The sequence below is a fragment of the Papio anubis genome, chromosome 4 (genome assembly GCF_008728515.1).
Source record: "Papio anubis isolate 15944 chromosome 4, Panubis1.0, whole genome shotgun sequence".
NCBI classification, from domain to species: Eukaryota; Metazoa; Chordata; class Mammalia; order Primates; family Cercopithecidae; genus Papio; species Papio anubis.
Window position 1 is genome coordinate 42,111,587 of NC_044979.1, and position 21,461 is coordinate 42,133,047.

The 21,461-nt window shown below is 39.6% G+C and overlaps 1 protein-coding gene and 1 pseudogene across 2 annotated transcripts in view; one reads left to right on the top strand and one right to left on the bottom strand.

Moving 5' to 3' along the window:
• The window catches only part of MET (MET proto-oncogene, receptor tyrosine kinase), a 116,715-nt gene that overhangs the window by 49,282 nt on the left and 45,972 nt on the right, over nt 1-21,461 (bottom strand). For both annotated transcript variants that reach the window (NM_001168714.1, XM_021935083.2), the window contains 3 exon segments: nt 1,198-1,371; nt 2,138-2,272; nt 13,744-13,935. In NM_001168714.1, coding sequence (NP_001162185.1) covers nt 1,198-1,371; nt 2,138-2,272; nt 13,744-13,935 — 501 coding nt within the window.
• On the top strand, nt 14,402-14,452 carry LOC116274758 (annotated as a pseudogene).

Below are 21,461 nucleotides of genomic sequence, written 5' to 3' on the forward strand. Positions count from 1 at the left end.
CACCTAACAGAAAATAACTTGGTTTCAAACCCAGTCACCCACTACAAGTCTTGCTCCAAACTGTAACTAAATGAAAACAGCCATGCACTCGGGGGTGGTTCTTGTTCGGACTTGCACATTTTGTTTACTTGGGCATGAACCAGGTGACCGAGACCTTTAACTCGAATGTTTCCTAAGAACTATTTACTAAAGTCCAACTTTTCCACAAGCAGGCAGAGTAAAATACATGCTGGGTTCTCACCAGGGAAGTGTTTTTAAGCAAGATGTTTTGGACCAAGAAATTTTTTTTTAATGGCATGGAGATTTTCACAGTGCCAAATATATGCTTAAGCAACTAAGGCAACGGAGTTAGCATGGCTGCGATGTTAGAGCTGATGTCCATTGCCAGAAACTGAGTTCTCTATCAGCAAGAGATGTGCTTGTCTTGTTCTGGACTATATCTCCCCAGGGACAAGAGGGCAGCCTGCTAAATGGCACGCACTCAATAAATATTTTCGGAATGAATTAAAGAGTGACATGGCTTACAGAAGTATAGACGTTAATATAGTCATCAGTTGAGCCTTTGCTTTTTTTCTGGGAACACTGAAGGAAGACTCACAGCCACCCGTGGGTGTTGAACCTCCATTTGCCTCCCACATCATCCTGGGAAATAATCTTTAGTCTCATCTGTGAACAGACTAAGCCACCATCTATGCACCAGACAGGAAGAAAACTGTCCTGTGTGCCCCAACATGGCAGGGATCACCAGTTTGCAAGGTTCACCTCAGGGTTCCCGGATATGCCATGAGCAGATCTGTTTCTGTGATGGAGGCTCATGTCTGGGCACTTGACAGATAAAGGAAGTGGCGAGGAATCAGAGAGTGGGTGAGTCAGGAGGGAACAGGCCCCACTGTGAGAAAATGGGGAGCACTGTTGCTTATTCGCCATCACTCTTTTATTCACACGGCACTAAAGGTGAGCAGCTGCCCAGGGAGAGAACCTAGACAATGTGAAACAAGTACTTCAGGTGCAGGACTCGGGGGGATGCCCAAACACTGCCCTCCCCCACCCCAGGGATAAAGCCATGAGGGAGATGGTGCTTTGGATGACTCAGAGCTAAATAAGTAAATTGAGTTTTTAATTTTTTTTCCTTAGTGGGATTTGTATCAAAAGACAGACAAACAAAAAACATGTATGCCAGCTGTTAGAGATTCCTACCTTGTAGATTGCAGGCAGACAGATCTGTTGAGTCCATGTCCCACTGGGGCATTCCTCCGATCGCACACATTTGTCGTGGCACCAGCCACACTGCACAAAGGGTGGGGCAGAGAGGCACTGACTGCAGGACTGGAAATGTCTGCAGCCCAAGCCATTCAATGGGATCTTGGTGATCTGTGAAGAGAAGGGGTGGAAAGAGCTTCCAGAGGGGTATCTAGTTTGTTCATTAATTATAAAGCAAGTACACAAAAGGTACATGTAAATATCATTTGATAGAATTTACTAGACTTAGCACCTATGTGTGCAAATCATGTCATAACAGTGATTACAATTTTAAAAACCTGATTCCTTCCTTTCCTCTATTGTTAGCAGGTATGTGAAAAAGTAACATTATTGTCCAGTGAGCATAGCACTGTCATGCAGCATTAGAGGTTCTACATAGTAGGAACATTGTGCCCTGTCTGAGATGATTTTAAAATAACAAGACAGTATAATTTAAGTGGTGGGAAAACACTCCTGAACCTCTAGAAAATTCTAAGTAAGTTGCATATCATTCTGGCATCAAGATGCACATTCTTCTCTAGGAGAAAAGGGATTATTGGTTGGAGTTGGATTCCAATGTACATTTCCAGGATTTATCTGCCTGCACTAGAGTTCTGCCATTAGGACTGTAATTCTCATTCTGTGTGTTTGTTTTTCTTGTTGAGAAATATAGGACAAAAGGAGAAGTTTTGAAAAAGACCTCCCTTAGGTCTAGTCTTCCTTGAATAACAAATTAACTCGATTTCAGAAAATCTCTGGAATACTCACTAAAGAACCTAATGGAGGAGGGGTAAATTTAAGATGAAGAGAGACATTATAAAGGGCCAAATGACACCGGTTGTAAACATCCATTTGGGAAAAACCACATCTATGGAAATTCCCTGTGAAAACAGCTTACCTTCTTCCCCGTGACAACCAGTGTGTAGCCATTCTGGTTTAATGGATGCTCCACAATCACTTCTGGAGACACCGGGTGAGAGTCCAGGAGAAAATTCACATGAGGGGTTGATGGTCCTGATCGAGAAACCACAACCTAAAAAGCAAAAAAGTTATAACATCCTTATTCCAACAAGCTCAGTTTAAATATAAGTGGAAAATGTGGATGATAATGGTAATAACAGATTAGCAGCAGGGCTTGTGGGTGTTTGAACTGAAGACCCAACAGTTCCTCTCACTGTAAATCAATATGTCATCTTCTAATCTCTTGTCTTGAAGCCAAATTATCTGAACCCCCAAGACAGACTTTGCCTATGGTCTTTTAATGGTTTCAAGGGAAGGAGATCTTTCAATCAATTGGCAACACATACAGACAAATCCCTGCAATTGTATTGGGAAATGGAGGAACAAAAACTCTTTCCAGAAAGAAGACACCACACATGCTACAAAGATTCTGGATTATTTTTTAAATCTATCCTCTTAATCCTCCCCGCCAGGCAGTTTCCCTTGACGTAATGGTTAAGAGTAGTGGATGTGGAGACTGGAATACTGGAGCTAGTTCCAGCTGTGCTACTCTTAAGCCATATTTATAGATCTTTTCAGGTCAAAACAGGCCCCCAGCTACTTTGAAATGATGTGCTGTATTTTTTATAAACCACTGTCCCACGATATATTATTACTTGGATTATAAAACTCTGCTTCTTGGTCTGGCTTTAAAATAAGGTCTGATGGTTTTAACAATGCCTGGGAAATGAGGTTTGATGATTGATGTCATTTTTGCTCTCAGGTATTTAAAATTTGGGATGTTTCCCAGCTATCTAATTTCCATCTGTCCTGTTCCTAGAACCCAGTAATAATAAAGTTCAGAGAGTGTGATTGACAACAATTGGGATAAAATCCGAATGATTATCTTAGATGAACACTTAGATTTTTAGGAAGGTGTTGGAGTTCTCAGAGAAACTTTCACTCTTAAGTAGGCCACTGGGTTGCATATACATGAAGGTGGAGGAGGCTCAGCACAGCCCTAGACATGAATTAGGCAATTGTGAAATTGCCTAACATCTCTAATAGTCTTCTACATTGCATTGAATGTGCATTTACTCGCAGGAGGTATGAAATCACAGGACAAACATGGGCTTCTGTGCGGTTACGATCACATAGTCACTACCTCTACCTCAGCTTTCTCATTCATATAATGGGAATGAAAATTACAGGAATAATTAACTGCTTTGTACTCTAACAAACACATACAACATATAAATGTCCTGGGGAACAATTGTGAATCTTTTCTTCAGCACCATAAAGGAGCCAAGTAGCCTGAAGCAATTTGGGAAGATTCTCAAAGTACCTAATTTGTTCTCAGAGAGTAGATTGTTGATAGAGAAACTAACCAAGCCGTACATACAGCCGTAAAAGTTAAACATCATGACATTTGTGCTCTAATGTTTGTTCTACCCTAAACACTCAATGCTTTCCAAATGTCTCCATTAAAAAGGGTGGTTATATTTGCACAGAAGTTAAGTGATGGATCAAGGGTCACTTGGTCAGGATGGGAAACGTTGGAAACTATTGTTATTTCCTAAATTTAGGGCCCAATAGGTATTGGTGACCTTTGCAGGCAAAGTGAACAGAAATTCAATTACCAGTCCCACCTCCCTTTGGGTGCTGGTTACAAGCAGAATATCAGATGTCAGACTTCCAAAGCTTCTATTTTAAATTATCCAGATTTTGGCTACCCAATTTTGCAATCTTAACTCCCTTCTGGTGCTCACCACATCTCATTTTTCCTATCCTCCCTCCCAGTACCCCCCATATTTCTTTGGCTGTTGCCATTCACTTCAAACTGCAAAGGTAAAACAAAATACAAAACACAAAACAAAAACAAAAACACAAAAGCAAGAAAACTCCTTTTCTCACACACAGGTCAAAAGCAACACAGAACACCAGTCTGTCTTAATACCCTGACTTTGTTTTCCATCTCATTCTGTGCTTTGCACTTCACTGAAGATTATTCGTTACTATGAACCTTGCAATGGACATCTGCATTTTGTGTCTGTCTCCTTGGTTTCCTCCATTCTACTTAGACCAGCTACAAAACAATCACCTCCTAGAGCTCTTTTTTTTCTCCTACCTTCTTGCTCTCTTTAATACCATTTCCCGAATCTATAATAAGCAATCCCTTCTTAATTACTAGGTCATCATCTGTGACTTTATGAAATATCTGAACCCCATCCAGATAGTCCTTTCCCAGAAAGAATTAACCTTTCTCTTTCTTTTCGGAGCTCTTTGCATCTCTGGACTTGGATTGATTGATATGTGTATCCTCTGTTAAAGAGCTTTGTCTGAAGAGCACCAAATATATGGTACTTTCATAACAGGTAACTGAGTCACACATTGTGCTACGTGCTTTAAAAGGAGATTTTGTTTACTCCTCACAATAATCCTATAAGGTAGGTACCATTATTTTCCTTAAAGAAAAATACAACGTAGAATTTCAGCTAGAAAGTACAAGAGTCAGATTTCCACAGAGCTTTATCTGAGGCCAGATCCATGTGCTTGACCTCTTAAACACTCAACTGCTAGGCCCTTGGAGCACCAGAGTAAATACCATCGAAAAAGCTTCAACTCTGAGCTCCCAAGAGCCACTCGTGAGTAAAAGTACTAAAACAAATTTCACAATATATTTGCCTTGCCAGTTACTCCGTGTTTCAGTAATTTTTGCTGCACAAGTTAAGTGTGCCTAAGGAGAAAGTCTCTGCGTCTAAATAGTTTTTGATGGCATAGAGAAAATGCTACTAGTATACTTCACCAAGCTCTACTTTTGATCATGAGTTAGCATGAATGTTGCTTGCTATAGAAAATGGGATGAAGATGAGAAGACAGGAAGGCACATGGAAAAGTGAGGTGACTTGGAAATGAGAATGCCATTTGGAATTTTGCACAGAGGTTGTACCGCAGATGCAAATGCCTTTTAGTTGATCATTAGCCCGTTCTCTGCAGGGATACCTACTGCTGTAAATGTTTTTCTACCCTTAATTCTTTTCTTTCTCTTATTGCTAGGATTCTAAATAATCGATTAACCACTTTAACTCTCAAAATACCCTTGAAGCAATGCGTACCAGAAATTAGGAGTTCCTTTTGGTTGTCATGGAGATATTTCTAGGGCCAGAACTAAATTGGGCATGTAGGTGTAATTCTTATGATAAATAACCTGGCAATCGTAGTAGAATTAGCACAAAATAGAAGACCAACAATTATCTTTTGAGTTTCTACTGTTCAACAACTAATCTTCAGTATTCAGGTCACAAAATATTTTTTCTTTATAATGGCCTTGAAAATACAGGACTAACACATTTGGGGCAGGGCAGAATCTGAATTTACTGGATGGTTGTGGTTTTGATCTCACATAGCCTCTTGTAGGTAGCACATGGGGAAGAAATACATGTACAAATAAAACTGTTGTGGCTAGGCCCCCAAATTTAGTAAATTTGTGTGAGATATCCACAAATATGTAAAGGCCCTATCTCCTTACCTCCCATATACAGTTTTATCTTTAATTAAACCATTTTATTAATAGAATTAAGTTTTAAGACTGATGAATACAATTTAACATAAGATGTTTGTATGAGGTTTCTGTGAACTTCCCCCATTGTTTTTAAAGTGGACAATTGAACAGTTTTAAATTTTTTAATTTTTTGAGACAGGGTTGTAGAATGCTTTCATTATCTCAAAAAGAAGCCCCACATCCCTTAGCCGTCATTCCCAGTCTCCCCATATCCTCTTACCCTTGACTACCACTAATCTACTTCCTATCTCTATAGATTTTCCTATTCTAGATATTTCATACAAATGGAATCCTATAATATGTGGTCTTTTTGTGCCTGGCATCTTTCACTTAACACAAAGTTTTCTTTTTCTTTCTTTCTTTTTTTTTTTTTAATTTTTTTTTTTTTTTTTTTTGAGACGGAGTTTCATTCTGTTGTGCAGGCTGGAGTGCAGTGGCGCGATCTCAGTTCACTACAACCTCCGCCTCCTGGGTTTAAGCAATTCTCCTGCCTCAACCTCCCGAGTAGCTAGGATTACAAGCGTGGGCCACCATGCCCAGCTAATTTTTGTATTTTTAGTAGAGAAGGGGTATCCCCATGTTGCCCAGGCTAGTCTTGAACTCCTGACCTCAAGTGATCTGCTCACTTTAGCTTTCCAAAGTGCTGGGATTACAGGTGTGAGCCACCATGCCTGGCCTTAATATAATGTTTTCAAGGTTCTTCATGCTCCTTTTTATCACCAAAATAATATTTCATTATACGGATATGCCACCTTTTATTTATGTATTCATCACTTGATGGACTTTTGGGTTTTCCACTTTTTGGCCATTGCGAGTAATGCTGCTATGAATATTGGTAACTTTTTGTGTGAACATATATTTTCACATCTCTTGGGTACCCAGAAGTGGAATTGCTGGGTCTTATGGCAACTCTATTTGACCCTTTAAGGCAGTGTCAAGCCATTTTCTATAGTGGCTGCTCCATTCTACATCTCCACCAGCAGTGTATGAAGGCTCCAATTTCTTGACATCCTCGCTTACACTTGTTATTTTTTATTTTCTTGATTCTAGCCATTCTACTGGGTGTGAAGTGGTACTTCATTGTGGTTTTGGTTTATAGTTCTCTGCCAAATGTTTTCTTAAATTAAGTAAGAGGGTTCACAGCCTTCCTCCCATTCCTCCTGCCCGAGAAAATACTTGGGTATCCCCTGCTTGATACACCAGTCAGTGTTCTGAAGAACAGTCCCTCATGGTCAGACTGGTCTTCTGTGAAGCAGGGTCCTGGAGGGGCTGGAGGCAGGGGAAGGATGGAAGGAACAAAAGTGGCTTCTCCTTAGGAAAAGCAGTCAGAGCAGGAGACGAGGCACTCCCTAGGCACCTGTGCTTGGCAGAGGCAGTGAAAGGTTGGTGGCATATCCTATGGGTGGGTGCAGAGCAGAGGTGTTGGAGGTGGCGCATGGTGGGGCTGGAACAGCGTGTGTGAGAGTGGACCTCTTGAAGGAAAGGGAGAGACCCCTGGAAGTTGAGGGTAGAACAAGACATAGGGTTTAATCAGAGTTGCTTTGGACTAAGAACATTTCATATCTTTTAATATTCTTGGAGAGATCTGAGTAACCACTGGAATGCTTTGTTGGCATTGTACTACTTTCATTGAGGCACCGACATCCAACTCTACTGGTATGGCTTCCACACATGACACTCTCAGTGGCCTTCAATGCATCTGAACTGGATGGAAAGCATGTTAGAAAACATGCCACACAGCCCTTCTTCGCATAGTTATCCTGGGATCAAATAATAGTAGGGCCAGGTGTGGTGGCTCACACTGGTAATCCCAGCACTTTGGGAGGCTGAGGCAGCAGGATCGCTTGAGCCCAGGAGTTCAAGACCAGCCTGAGCAACATAGGGAAACCCCATCCCTATAACAAATCAACAAACTCCCCCCCCAAAACACAGTAAATCTGATTGGAAATGATTCAGTCTTACAGAAATATAGATTAAAATGTGGCCAAGAAGCCTACACACAATCTTTTGAAGATTGAAGTTTCCTTTTACACGAACAAAAAATATGCATTTCTATTTTAAGGCCAATAAAACTGAACGGGAGCTTTGATATCATCTAGATTGATTCTAATTTAGAACTTAAGAACAATATAGGATTTCTGTTGAGGAATAAGGAAAGCTTCATTCTTAATGAAAGATGTTGCAAATTATTGGATTTTCTTTTTTTTTTTTTAAGTGACAGGGTCTTGCTCTGTCATTCAGGCTGGAATGTAGTGATATGATCAGAGCTTACTGTAATCTCGAATTCCTGGGCTCAGGCGATCCTCCTGCCTCAGCTTCTCAAATGGCTAGGACTACAGGCATGCACCACCACACACGCCTAACTTTTTTATGTCTTGTAGAGATGGGGTCTCACTATGTTGCCCAGGCTGGTCTGGAACTCATGGCCTCAAGCAATCCTCCAGCCTCTGCCTCCCGAAGTGTTGGGATTACAGGCATGAGCCACCATGACTGGCCAATTATTGGAAATTGAAACTCAACGAAAAAATGGAGTGAAGATGACACTAATCATAAATGGATCAGGTTATAGCAGGATGTGACCTATGAATTCAGAGAGTACATCTATTTACCCTGGAGTTCCCAATACAGAATACAGACTCTGGTCCTCAAGGCATATCTGTTGCCTTAATATACAAAAAGACTGAAATAAGAAGCTTATTTAAGCCTTAATGAAGCCACGAGGTTTTTAAATATTTCAGAATCTAGATTAACCTAAAAGAGTTTAATCTGCATTTTCAAGGTATTTCTGATGCCTCTTTCTGCTTTCCTGTTTCAGGTTTCCTATTTTCTTCAGTATGTGATAGAAACTGGTGTTTATTTAAAAAGAACTCAGAATATGAAGAGTAGAGTTATCTGTTTCAATTATGGTAAATATCTAGTTTTCTGAAAAAGAAAAAAATAAAAAATAAGAAGTAGAAATTGCTGATTGGTACTGATAGCTCAGAAAGTGGTAAGACAAAGTGCCAGGTAGCAAACAGTGAATTAAATGAAGTTTACTCTGTTCTTTCCTTTGTTCTTTTTGGTAAATGGGTACAAGTCCTTCTACACCAACTTGACATTTTAAAGGCCAGATACATCCAAAAGGCAAAACAATTTTCTCTCTGTTACAATACTGATGTGTGTGCTTCAACTTTCTGAGATGAGTCAAAATGAGTCAATACCAGATTGAAGCATTTGTAAAAAAATATTTTGAATATCTAAAAACTGAGTAAGTTAGGAAATTTGTTTAAATTTTAAAATAACCAATTCTTTCAAATCAGTATTTCAAATATGTTGATTGTAGAATTTGCCAATTTATACACAAGGTATACCTGTTTCTGAAATTAAAAGGTAATAAAAGTTCAAGAAACTACTGATACATCATATATATTTCATGTCTTAAAATGTCTCTCTGCTCTTTCCAAAAGCACCAATGCAAGAAATCTCAGTTACTCCTTGCTACCAAAAGCCAAAACAGAAGCTTAGCCTTGTCCTCTGATTTCAAATATTTACGATATTTTAAATTTCTATGCATGTAACAATGTACAAGGTATGTCTTTCAAGGCATGTGTCAATTCATTTTGGGAGACTAAACATAAACTGGACTTGATTTTTAGTTATGGACATAACTGAAATTATTATTTCTAAAAAGTTCTTTCTTACACAAAAGAAGTTTCAGAACTCTTGAGTGTATTTTCCTCTAAAGAAATATACCAAATCTTCTGGGCACAGTGACTCATAGCTTTAATCCCAGCACTTTGAGAGGCCAAGGTGGGCAGATCACTTGAGGCCAGGATTTCTAGACCACCCTGGCCAACATGGTGAAAAATCCGTCTCTACTGAAAGTACAAAAATTAGCTGGGCATGGTGGTGCATGCCTGTAATCCTAGCTACTCAGGAGGCCAAGGCACAAGAATTGCTTGAATCCTGGAGGTGGAGGTTGCAGTGAGCCAAGATTGCACCACTGTACTCCAGCCTGGGCAACAGAGCGAGACTCTGTGAAAAATAATAATAATAATAATAAAGCCAAAGCTAACATTCTTTAGGGTTAAAACTAAGTTAATGATGTACACATAAAAAAAGGCAGAGGCAGATAATATTTTTATCTGATCATTTTATAAAAGAGATGGGTAAGTTGGAAATCCCTAAAGAGAATCATTGTTCAAGTTGAAGCTTCCTTCAGTTGTGTCTCTGCCAGATGTTCACAACATTGACGAATTTGGGATCTGCGTCTACATACTCTAAAATGGCAGTAATTCCAAACGTGATGCATACTACAGGCTTCTCAAAGAAAGCACTGACATGCCATGATGGGGGCATGGGAACTGAAGGAATCTGAACAGACAGGAGGTCAATAGATAAATGAATTCTTCTTATTGGAAGTGAGTAATTATTTTTAGGTTCACTGATTACTAACACAGTCCTTTAAATAGTGGTCATAAGTAATGATCTTGAACATGGGACATCTTTTTAGGTGATCTCTATCTCCTTGGATTTCTTACTTAAGATCCAACTGGTCCAGTTAAGAGGCAGAAGAGAACAGGAGTGATGAGTGGGCAGTAACAGCATTTAGTAACTGGGAGAGGGGAAAGGGGCATGTGGGAAGAGCTAGGATGGAACCACGGAGCTCAGTAGCAGCGGTGAGAGTGCCCAGGCGGTGGCCACTGGGAGCAAGCAGTGTAGTGCACACAGTAGTTGCCCAGTGAATATTTGTGGAGCTGAACTTGAAACAAGTCTTGAAAGGGCCCCCCACCTCCCCCTTGCATCCCTGATCCACTCACTCTCCCTGGCCTGACAGTCATGCACAAATATTTTAATAGCAATGCTTTGCATTTAGAGATTAAAGGCCTTATACAAGTGATGTTAAAAAAAAAATCAAGGAAGCATTGTTTTGGACGTAGATTAGACGAGGCACTCAGAAGGGAGACGTGGACAATCCCTGTGATTAGTCCTGTGATCTTCATGAGAATCCCTCTTCTCTCTCCCACGTAGCTGCGTACACTGTGTTAATGTTCCCAAGTCTGGCTCTGTTCTACATCTCCTTCCCCAGTTTGTAAGAAGGCACGTTCTCATTGTTCACTTACACTATCTCAAACATTGCTTACCCTACTATTTTACTTCAAAGCATCCCAAGAGAGTGATCATGCAAATAAAAATTGTTTTTAAATCTTCATCTACATTGACATGGCTCTACAGATATTGAGACTTAAATATATGGACGCATCAGTATTTTCAGATATAGCTGCACCTATACAAGATAAGTTACATATCATTAAACGTTAGGAACATGTCAAAAATGTCTTCTTTGCCATACACAAAATATTGTTAGCTAAACAATATAATTCTTTCTAATCAAATAACCACTGTGAAATACCTGATTCACTTTGCACCCAACAGCTGGGGCTGTAGCTTGTGTTCCCAGCCAGAGCTGAACATAAGCACAATAGGAAAGACAGAAACAGCTGCAAACTCTTGGGAGAAAAAAATTTGCAAAGCAACTTTGCCATTAGGCTTCAGGGTAGGAAGGAAGTAAAATCATTTTTCTGTTCCTTTTTGTGCAGGGCAGCTGTCTTTGGGGAAAAAAAAATGTCCATTCTATTTTGTAACAGAAACTTCATCGTATTTACTAAAACACGAGCTGTGGAAACTTAGACCTAGCCATAGATTTAGCACTGTCGCGCAGTCAAAACATTTACAGAACTTTGTAGGAAGTCACTGCTCTGACACATTAAAGTGGGAGGTCGCCATATCCGTGCTCCACTCCTGACTCCTCCCCCACTATTATTTACTGTAAATATCTGGACTTCAGTGATGTTGATTGTTTGATCCTTCAAATGCTTTAGGTTTCTTTATAAAATATAATGGAATGAAATTCTGTTAGGCAAGTGTCAGAGAAACAGATCCTCTGTGGTTTCGAATAGCCCTTTGTTCATATGTACTATTATTATCAGGTAAATATGCTTATCTCTCCTACTAAAATTTAATTTCTTAAAGGTAGGTTCTGTGTCACTGTTTCCTTTGCTTCATTCATTTGTCTAGTAAAGCAAAGTTAGGTAGTTCTTGATACTTATTTGATAAATTAAAAGCCACTTTTAAAAAATCAGTGATACCAGTACTTTTTATAAAATAAGCATTTATTTTTACCTTTCATTTTGGGTGCATAGTTAATGGGCAAAATATAGTTTATTTTATACAAAGGCTGGCAGACAAGAATAAAACATTTGCTACAGCGTTTCTATAATGAGACTGACGCGTGACACATCCTTTGGGCGATGGACTCTGTCACGCAGCAGAATTCACTCAGTTAATAAAGCAACATATTTAAATAAGGAATTTTATCACAACTTCAGAATGTGGAAATAGGCCAGGGAACTTTTGATGTTAAAAAAACATCAGAGCTAAAGTAATCATAAAAAGCTTATTCATACAAAACCGGATTGGCGAGGTAATGGACGATTTTGAAAAAAAAAAAAAAAAAAGCAGGAATAAAGATAAAAGGGGGCAAATCAACATAACGAACACATTAGGAAATCAATAGATGCCAGCTTCTCCAGTCTGTCTTTGCAGTTTTGCAATTTTATAGAATGCCATTGATGTAAATTAAAAACATGTATAAACACAGAACAATACTACACATTTTACACATAATAGATGTGACCATATTTCAAATACATGAGAGCCCATGTCTCTGTGGGAGGGGCGGGGCATCCCTCCCTCAGGTTTGAGAAGTTAAGGATAGAATTAAATGGTCAAGATAGATGAGTTGGGTAAATAAGCACAGTGGAATGGACAGAAGAAAGAGGGGGAGAAAAGGTGTAGTTCACTGTGAAGCAACAGAAGGGAGATTACTATTTGAATAATTAGATAACAGGACCTGTCTGATTAGTTTTGGGCTAGGAAGGTTCTATTTATGTGGTTTTTGACCTTGAAAAAATTCCACCATGCCATTAGTACAACAAAAACATAGCTTACACGTGTTAAAATATGACAATGATCAATATCCAGGCTGCTATAAAGAGAGTGGTAATTAAAAAAATGTTTTGTAGAAGAATACACACATAGGATGTATAGATAGGCAAGTTATAGGAAAAGCTTATCATTCTCTGTTGATTTACTGGAGGTTATTGTCTGATGGGGGTATTAATTACATCAGACAATTATGAAATGAGCATCTCCCTTTAAAAGATATTTCTAGTATTCATAGAAGTTCAAGATTTCCATAGATGCTATTGTCATTCTTCCCTCATCAAGAATCTACTAACAACTCATGTTGAAAGCACCAATAACTGCAAAACAGTAAAAACTAATCCAACAAGAGAGTATTTTAGTTTCTGCAAAGTGCTATGGTTCTTGTATCTAGGAAACACAGTAAGTTGAAATGGAAACTTTTGTTGTATGGAAATACTGTTGCTATCCATTAAAACCATTTCTTAATAAAATCTGGATTTTTTTTGTAGTTGAACTTATTTGCGTCCAACCCTATCATTTTACAGAATCAGGAGATCTTGAGTTACAATGGAATTTTGATGATAATGTTGTCCCTTCCTAACTCCTGCCAATATTTCTCAATGATGTGAATGTTTCTTCTCATGGAGATGCGTGGTTCACACAATAGCTCTCCTTTGATCTGTAGCTTCCCTTGAAATAAAAAAAAAAATTGCCCAGAAGTGCTTTAATTGTTTCATTTTATTTTCCAATCATGTGACAGAAATTATGAATGGGGGAAAAAAAAAAAACCCCACAGCATTCCGGATGAGAAAATTAAAGCAACTAGATTCAAACTGAAAGCTTCAACCTAACAAAAAGAGATAACACATTTAACAGAAAGTGGACCAGGCTTCACTGTTTGGCTTTCAGTCTGTGTTCCAGTTTCTACTATGATTTGGACTTTACAGTATTTGCAAATACCTTACTACAAAAACAAAAGCAAATTATTTGCATAATACCAGACAGAACAGGCACAGCTACTCTCAGAAAGCACTTACCTGCATGAAGCGACCCTCTGATGTCCCAAGATTAGCGATGGTGAGGTCTCCTTTCACGAAGGTGGATATAGATGTTAAGAGGACTTCGCTGAATTGACCCATGAATAAGTCAACACGTTGCAAAGCTGTGGTAAACTCTGCTCGATATTCATCACGGCGCGCTTCACAGCCTGATGAATTTCTCAGAAGTGTCTGGAATAAAATATGGTCATAGAGTTAATGTGAGTCCGGACGTGAACAAGCTGGAAAGAAACCTTTCAGAGTGTCTTTTCAGAGCTTGGAGGAGAATGGCAAGGATAATCATGCAAATAGACCAACAGCCACAGATAGGCATAAATATTTCTAGTGACCCAATGGCTCCAATTTCACAAGACATTATTTATAGACTCTAAAACCTTACTATCACAATTCGCACCATGATTCAAGACGTGCATGCCTAAAGATGGAACTTAGCTACTGCTATTATAAGAGAAACAAAACTTTTAAATGTCTGAGCCCTTGACGCAAAGGTAATGCTTCTAGCAGGCAAGTCTGATGAGATGAATTTCAACTGGAATATAAAGCAGAGAGAACTAAAAAAATAGTACTTACCTTACAGAGCTTGTGTAACTATTAAACAAGCTAGTTTACATAAATCTCTCACAACAGTTCCCAGCATGAGTGTTATATTTCTTTTATAATTTGTCTAGCAGATTTTCTGGAAGACCTCCCATGCAATAAAAACAAAACAAACAAAGAGCCCAGCACTTGTAGATAACATCACTTCAGTATCTCCATTCACATGTCTCGGAGACCTCAGATTCAACAACACGCCCATCGCCCATTATAGAAACCACAATCTTCCCCTTGCCTGATCTTAGGATACTACACACCTCAGTGAATGGCTCTACCATTCCTCCAGGTGCACAAGTCAGAAATCTAAGTGTCATCCCCAATTCCTCCCTCTCCCTCTGTCCCCATATATAGTCCATCACCAATTCCCAACAATTTCATTTTTAAATGCCTGCTAGACCCATCCAGTCACCTCCATTGTGCCCCTCCTCCCAATTTTCATCCTAGCCACTCCACTCCTTCCTGGACTACTACAGTGGCTTCCTAACTAGACAAACCACATCCACTGTTACCCTTGCCAGGATGATCTGTTCTTCACACTGCAGCAGGATTTTCTTTTTCAAACACAAATCTGACCATCTCCCTCTCTATTTAAAACATTCATGCTTCCCCATTGCTCTTAGGACAAAGAACAACATTTTTAACATGGCCTGTATGGCTCCCTTCCCATCATCTGGCCCCTGCCCAACTTCTCCAGATCTGTGTTCTTAGTGCTCCAGTGAGCAGGCCTTCTTTCAGCTCTCCAAATATGTCACGTGTTCTTCCATTAAGGGCCTCTGCAGATGCTATTTCCCTGCTTGAAATGCTCCTTCCACTTCCATTCACCTTATTAACTCCTGCATCTCCTTCAGATCTTAGCTTATCACCATTTCTTCAGGAGGCCTGCCCTGACCCCACTATCTAGGTCAAATGCTTCTAGTATAGCGTCTCATAATACCGTCTACCTGGGCACCATAGCATAGCTGTAACATAGTTACAAGCTGCAACTTAACATTTGCTTGTGTGATTTACAAGATAATGTGAAACCTCTCCCAAGCAGCTCTCTGCGAGCAGGGACCCTACTCGTTCACCATGGTATTGCTAGTAGTTGATTAAATATCATGCATAGTAGATGTTTAGTAAATACTAACTGAATGAATGAACAAGTTAATTAATTATAAGTCGATGGGGGATGAGTATAGAGATATAAAACTATATTATTAAAGCTTTTTTTTTTTTTTTTCTCAGAAATTAGGGAAGTTAAAAGAGTTTATAAGGGACAAATGGGAGTATTTGGCTCTTGACTGTCCTGAGGAGATAGCTGGGAATTGGCAAATCTGGGGTAGATGATGGGAACAGGAGAAGGTATTAAGGAAAATGATGTATACCTTGGAAGAAAAGGAGAGTAAATTTCATTACATCTTTGTATGTAACTATACGTCCAGGAAAATCATTAGGAAGTAAGAAATTCTCTATTATTGTTCTATATAATAATAATCACAAAATGATCAAAGTATATTTCAAATCATTTTACTGTTTAAGAACAAACAAACAAAAGTTTCTGTATAGTGACCTTATTCCTTAAGGTCAAATGTCTGCCACATGCAATGCAGAGTTTTTACATCTACTGACTTTTTATGATTAAAAACCACCTAAAATGCTCTATTTTATATATCAACAACTGTTTCTTCACTTTCAGTGGCAATAAATTAGCAAATAGAATCTTAGAGATGCTAAACCCACTGACTCTTGTAATTAATAAAAATGTTTTAGGCCTAGACATTTGCTTTGATATATTAGTAAGTGCTATTTCCCTGTTTAATTGGAAGCATTTCTTCACTAAAGTACTATGGATTACTCTGAGGAGTAGCAGATAACTGAGATGTACCAGCAATTTGATAGCAACCGATTAATTGATAATTAAGTTTCTATTGGTGATCAGTCATCCATTTTGCAGAGATAGCCGGAGCTCAGGGAATCTCCTTAAAGGAGCAAAGACCAATTTTAAATCTAAGGCCATTTGAACTATTCCATTATAGAGGTGGTAGTTCTTCAAGGTCAGATTTTTGTGGTTGTCTTGTGTCTTCTTTTGTTAGTGTTTCTTCATCTCTAAGTCTAGGTGACATCCTGGGAACTTCAAAGCCTCAAACTTGATCTGGTGTGTGGCACTGCCAGAGATATAATGGATCCACTGGGATATAAAAACAATTTGGTGGGTGTGAATGAGAGTCTTTGACCATAAACTAGCCACCTTCTATCAACAAGAGCACAGGAATTGTCTTATCATCTTTTAGTCCGAAGGCCCTGTATTATGCCTAGCACACAGTAGGCATTTAATGACAGCTGCTGAAAAATTAGTGCATCTGCAAAGTCACCAGAGACAAAGCCCATTTGCCTATTCAGTTTGCTTTGTGGTTGGTCTTGCTGAATGGGGCCAGCAGAAGAATGAAGAGGAGATGACCACTAAGGGTCTCCTCAGAGAATCTGCAAGCTTGCAGGAACTCACTGATCTTTTGTAAATGGAGGGAGAGCCATACAACCAGAACTTTAGCCTCTGTGCACCTGTTTGCACACATGTAAGACACAAATGTAGAACTCTGTATTAGGGTTAATGCAATATTTATATTGCACACTTCAAGTCTTCTCCTTCGGGACAGGAATTAGTGAGCTCTCTAAATAGTATCTCCTCAACAACTAATAGGATTAAATTATGTCTCTATTGCCCTACCCACCAAATAAAATTTGTAAATATAGAGACATTGCACAATGTTGGAATAGGATCTGCAGAACTTCTTGATCTTGTCTTATTTAGCGCTAAAAAATAAACACGATAGGTTCAAGAGGCATTCAAATTTCATAAGCCAGGGGACTCCAACCTTTTTCTTTTTCATTTTCTCCATAGCTGAGATCTGCAGAAGAGGTGTTGAGGCACTAGCTTCTAGGAAAAAGTAACACTCCAGCATTCCCTGCAGGAGAGGTGCTCCTTGTCTCTTCCTGTGGAGAATCCTGATAAACTCAATGATTGGTATCAAGGCATCAGGGACAGGCTTATAGAGCTGCACTCCGCCTTTGAGCTCTAACAGTAGGACTTCAGCTAACAGGGAAGGCTTGGATTAAGCTTTCGGTATCTCAGATGTAAAGCCTTGTGCAAATATGAGTAAATCTCAGTCTGATTCACTATGTCCCTCAAAGATAATCAGCAAATATGTTTGCTGCTCATTTGTGTGGAAAAGATGGGGTTGCTTCCTCTCAGCACTGTACACACAGTGCCTGGATGTGGCATTTAGGGTGGGACTGGGGCCTAGCTGGAAGAACAACTACACATTTGCTGCCAGGGGTCTCCTTGCTACCTGTGCTTCCCTCAAAGCCAGGCGTTCTCATGTCTTAGGGTAAAACGGAGCATCGCTGGCAGAAAGCAGTTCTTTGGGACAATAGCTGCTTCGGAGAACTGCAGAAGAGTCTAAAAAGCAGGTTTCACACCAGCACCAGGAGGGAACCAGCCTGACTCTCTCCCATGGTAACAAAGGGAGGAAAAAGGAAGGAAGGAAGGAAGGGAGGGAGGAAATCAAACTTTTTCCTGCACCCAGAATGTGCCAGGCACTGAGGTGGGCATTTTAATGTACAATAAGACCCACAGCAGCCCTGTGAGGCTTTATCACACTTAGTTTCAAGGAGGAGGAGACTCAGAGAGCCGAGGGCTCAGTCACAGTGCCTAGTTCCCATTGGAGCAGGCATCAGAAAACAGCTCTCTCTGATGTTCAAACTCCTGAATTTCTTTTGCTTCTGCCTACTATTCTGGGGAATGTGCTGAGGATTGCACAATTACAAAAATGGAAAGGGCTTTCGAGATCATCTCATTTAAGTCCCTGATTTTCAGGCTGAAATTAATCTTTATTTTCTGGATAACAGCAGAGATAACCACTAGCATTCTGTACTAATCAGCTTGGCTCTCAAACCTAGCTCTCCTTGTTACCTATTTTGGTTATGAACATACCGTGCTTGCATTTAGGTAACTCTGATATTTCAGTCATCACCACCTCCTCTTTCTCTGGCATTTTCTGGATCTAACCAGTCACTAAGTCCTGCTCAGCTCCGTCCACAGTGCTGCTTCTGGGCAGCCCTTCCAGCCACACCTGCACTCTTGGCCCAGCCTAGGTGCTTCCTCACTGGCCTTCTGGTCTCCTATCTCTTCTGCCTCGAAGCAGTCTCAGGCTGTCATTCCCTTCTTCAAAGCTTCAGTTGCTTCCCAAAAGCCTGCAGGAAAAGTCCAAGCTCCTTAGTATAGCTTTCAAATCTGCCTTGATGTATCTTTTTAGCCTTTTCTCCATTAAGGTGTAAGGCAAGGCGACCATCTAGGACTTCCAATGAATGTCAGAGTGCTATACCGAGTCAAGACCCTCCCATTTACTGGGTCCTTGCACTGCTTTGGCAGCTGTGCTCCACTTTCCACAGTCACCGACACCCATTCCTTGCTCAGGTGAACCTGAGGTAACCAGCTCTTTTCTAAAATCTCTCTTTACGAGTTCATTTGAATGCGAGAGGTACATGTGCTTTATTGGCTGGGAAAGGGAAATAGTGACAAAGAATAAGGTGGACACTATAAAGCTGCAGGAAGATACTATAAAGCTTGAGATCTCTGAGACAAGAAGGAAACCCCATGCATCCAATAAAGAATATTCTCTGGGCACACACATGTGTAGCGCAACTACAGGCAAAGGAAAGACAAACACACGACTTACAATTGTTATTTACCCACTTTTCCAGGAGGGGGAGGAATATTGCTAGGATGGCATATTCAGGGGACTTCACAGGTAATATTTCCTTTTTGAGCCTGGTGGTAGAGATATGAGTATTTGTATTATATTATATTCACAGACAACACATATGTATATGCTTGTGTATGTATATATAGTGTGTGTGCATATATATGCATATATGTAGTTATGTGTTGCATAATGACATTTCAATCAATGATAGACTGAATATATTATGGTGGTCCCGTAAGACTCTATTTTTTTGTTTAAGTTTTTTTTGAGAGACAGGGTCTCCCTCTGTCGCCCACGCTGGAGCGCAGTGATGTGATCATAGTTCACTGTGACCTCAAACTCCAGGGCTCAAGTAATTCTCCCACCTTAGCCTCCCAAAGTGCTGGGATTACAGGCATGAGCTACCATACCCTGCTAATAATATCATATTTGTAATGTGCCTTTTCTAGTCTATAAATATGTATACTAGTACATCTATAGATATATTTATACATTTATATCTATAAATATATACTAGTATATTTAAAGATATATTTGTATATTTATAAAGACATATGTATATCTTTAGATATATTTAGATACACAAATACTTAGCATTGTGTTACAATTGCCTCCAGTATTCAGCAGAGTAACATGCTGCACAGGTTTGTGACCTAGGAGCAAAAGGCCACACCATACAGTCTAGGTGTGTAGTAGGCTATATCACCTAGGGTTGTATAAGCACACTCTATGATGTTCGTTGTATAAGCACACTCTATGATGTTCACACAATGACAAAATTGCCTATTCACGCATTTCTCAGAATGTAAGCAATGCATGACTGTACATATATATAAAAATTATATCATAAGAAAAATCAATTTTAAAACAATGAATAAATGGAAAATGAGGATGTGGAGAGACCCTATTAAGAATTTTCCCCACCCCAACTTCTTGATGTCCTAAGCAGTTTTGAAACATTCTCATGGCTTTGCTGAGCTCACAATTATAATGTTACATAACATTTGCAGAGTAGATTATGGTTTTCAAAGTACATTATCTCATTTGCTCCTCTGAACAAGTCTGTGACTTGGGTTTGTTATGATCATCATAATTTTACAGATGAAGAAACTAAGATTCAGAGAGTTGAGTCAATAAATATCAGAGTTTGAATCCTAGCTGTTGATTTTGAATCCTATATTCCTTACACTACATCATACTTCCTATGTATAGGCTCCTATGGTATTTCTGAGTCGGGATGCCAAAGAGCCTGGTCTAAAAGAAGAATGAGCATGTCCATGGGCCAGGGCTGGTTCTAACCCACAGAGGCATTGATGAGTAGCATGACCGTAGCATTTGTTCCTAGTGTTTACAGTGTGTTAGACACAGTTCTAAGCATTTTACAAATATTAATTCATGGAATCTCAGAACAAGAAGCCTAGAAGGAAACAGAGGCACTGAGTGTTCACATTCCCTTCAATGCAGGGCTAGGACTAAGCCTAGGCTATCTGGCTCCAGGGTCTTCACCTCCAATCTAGCACATTTTCTGCCTGTAAAGGGAGGGGTTGAGCTCTTCCAGCTCTATGGGGTGGCTTCCAAAAGCTTCGCTTGCTGATTTTTTTTTTTTGACTCCAAGGAGTGAAAAAAACCTGTTATCAGTCTGCTGTCAGAACACATCATTGCTTGGGATGTTTAGGTGACCAAATGAGTAAACAATCACGGTCCTCCAATCACTACAGGTTGCCCAAAAATTTAGATACATTCTGGATTTTATAGGAAATTTTTAAAAAGCATTGAGCATTTTAAGGCTTATTCACTTCTAAAATAATTATACGTCTCTGAGAAACAACAGTAAACAACGTGTTTTATTTTTATTTATTTTTAAAAAAATTTTTATTTATTTACTTATTTTGAGATGGAGTCTTGCTCTGTTGCCCAGGCTGGAGTGCAGTGGCACGATCTCAGCTCACTGCAACCTCTGCCTCCCGGGTTCAAGCAATTCTCTGCCTCAGCCTCCTGAGTAGCTGAGATTACAGGTGCCCACCACCACACCCAGATAACTTTTTTGTATTTTTAGTAGAGACAGGGTTTCACCATCTTGGCCAGGTTGGTCTTGAACTCCCGACCTTGTGATCCACCTGTCCCGGCCTCCCAAAGTGCTGCGATTATAGGCGTGAGCCACCACGCCTGGCCTCCTGTTTTATGTTTTTTTAAACTTGTTGCAAACTTGCTTCCTTAACCCAAAGTCTTATATACTTTAACTATATATAGTTAAAGAATAGGAATTCCTCTACAATTTATAAGCCTTGATGTGACATGTCAATTAATCTAGTCTTTCTTTACCTTTCTATGAATATTTGCCGGATTTTTTTTTTACCTGAC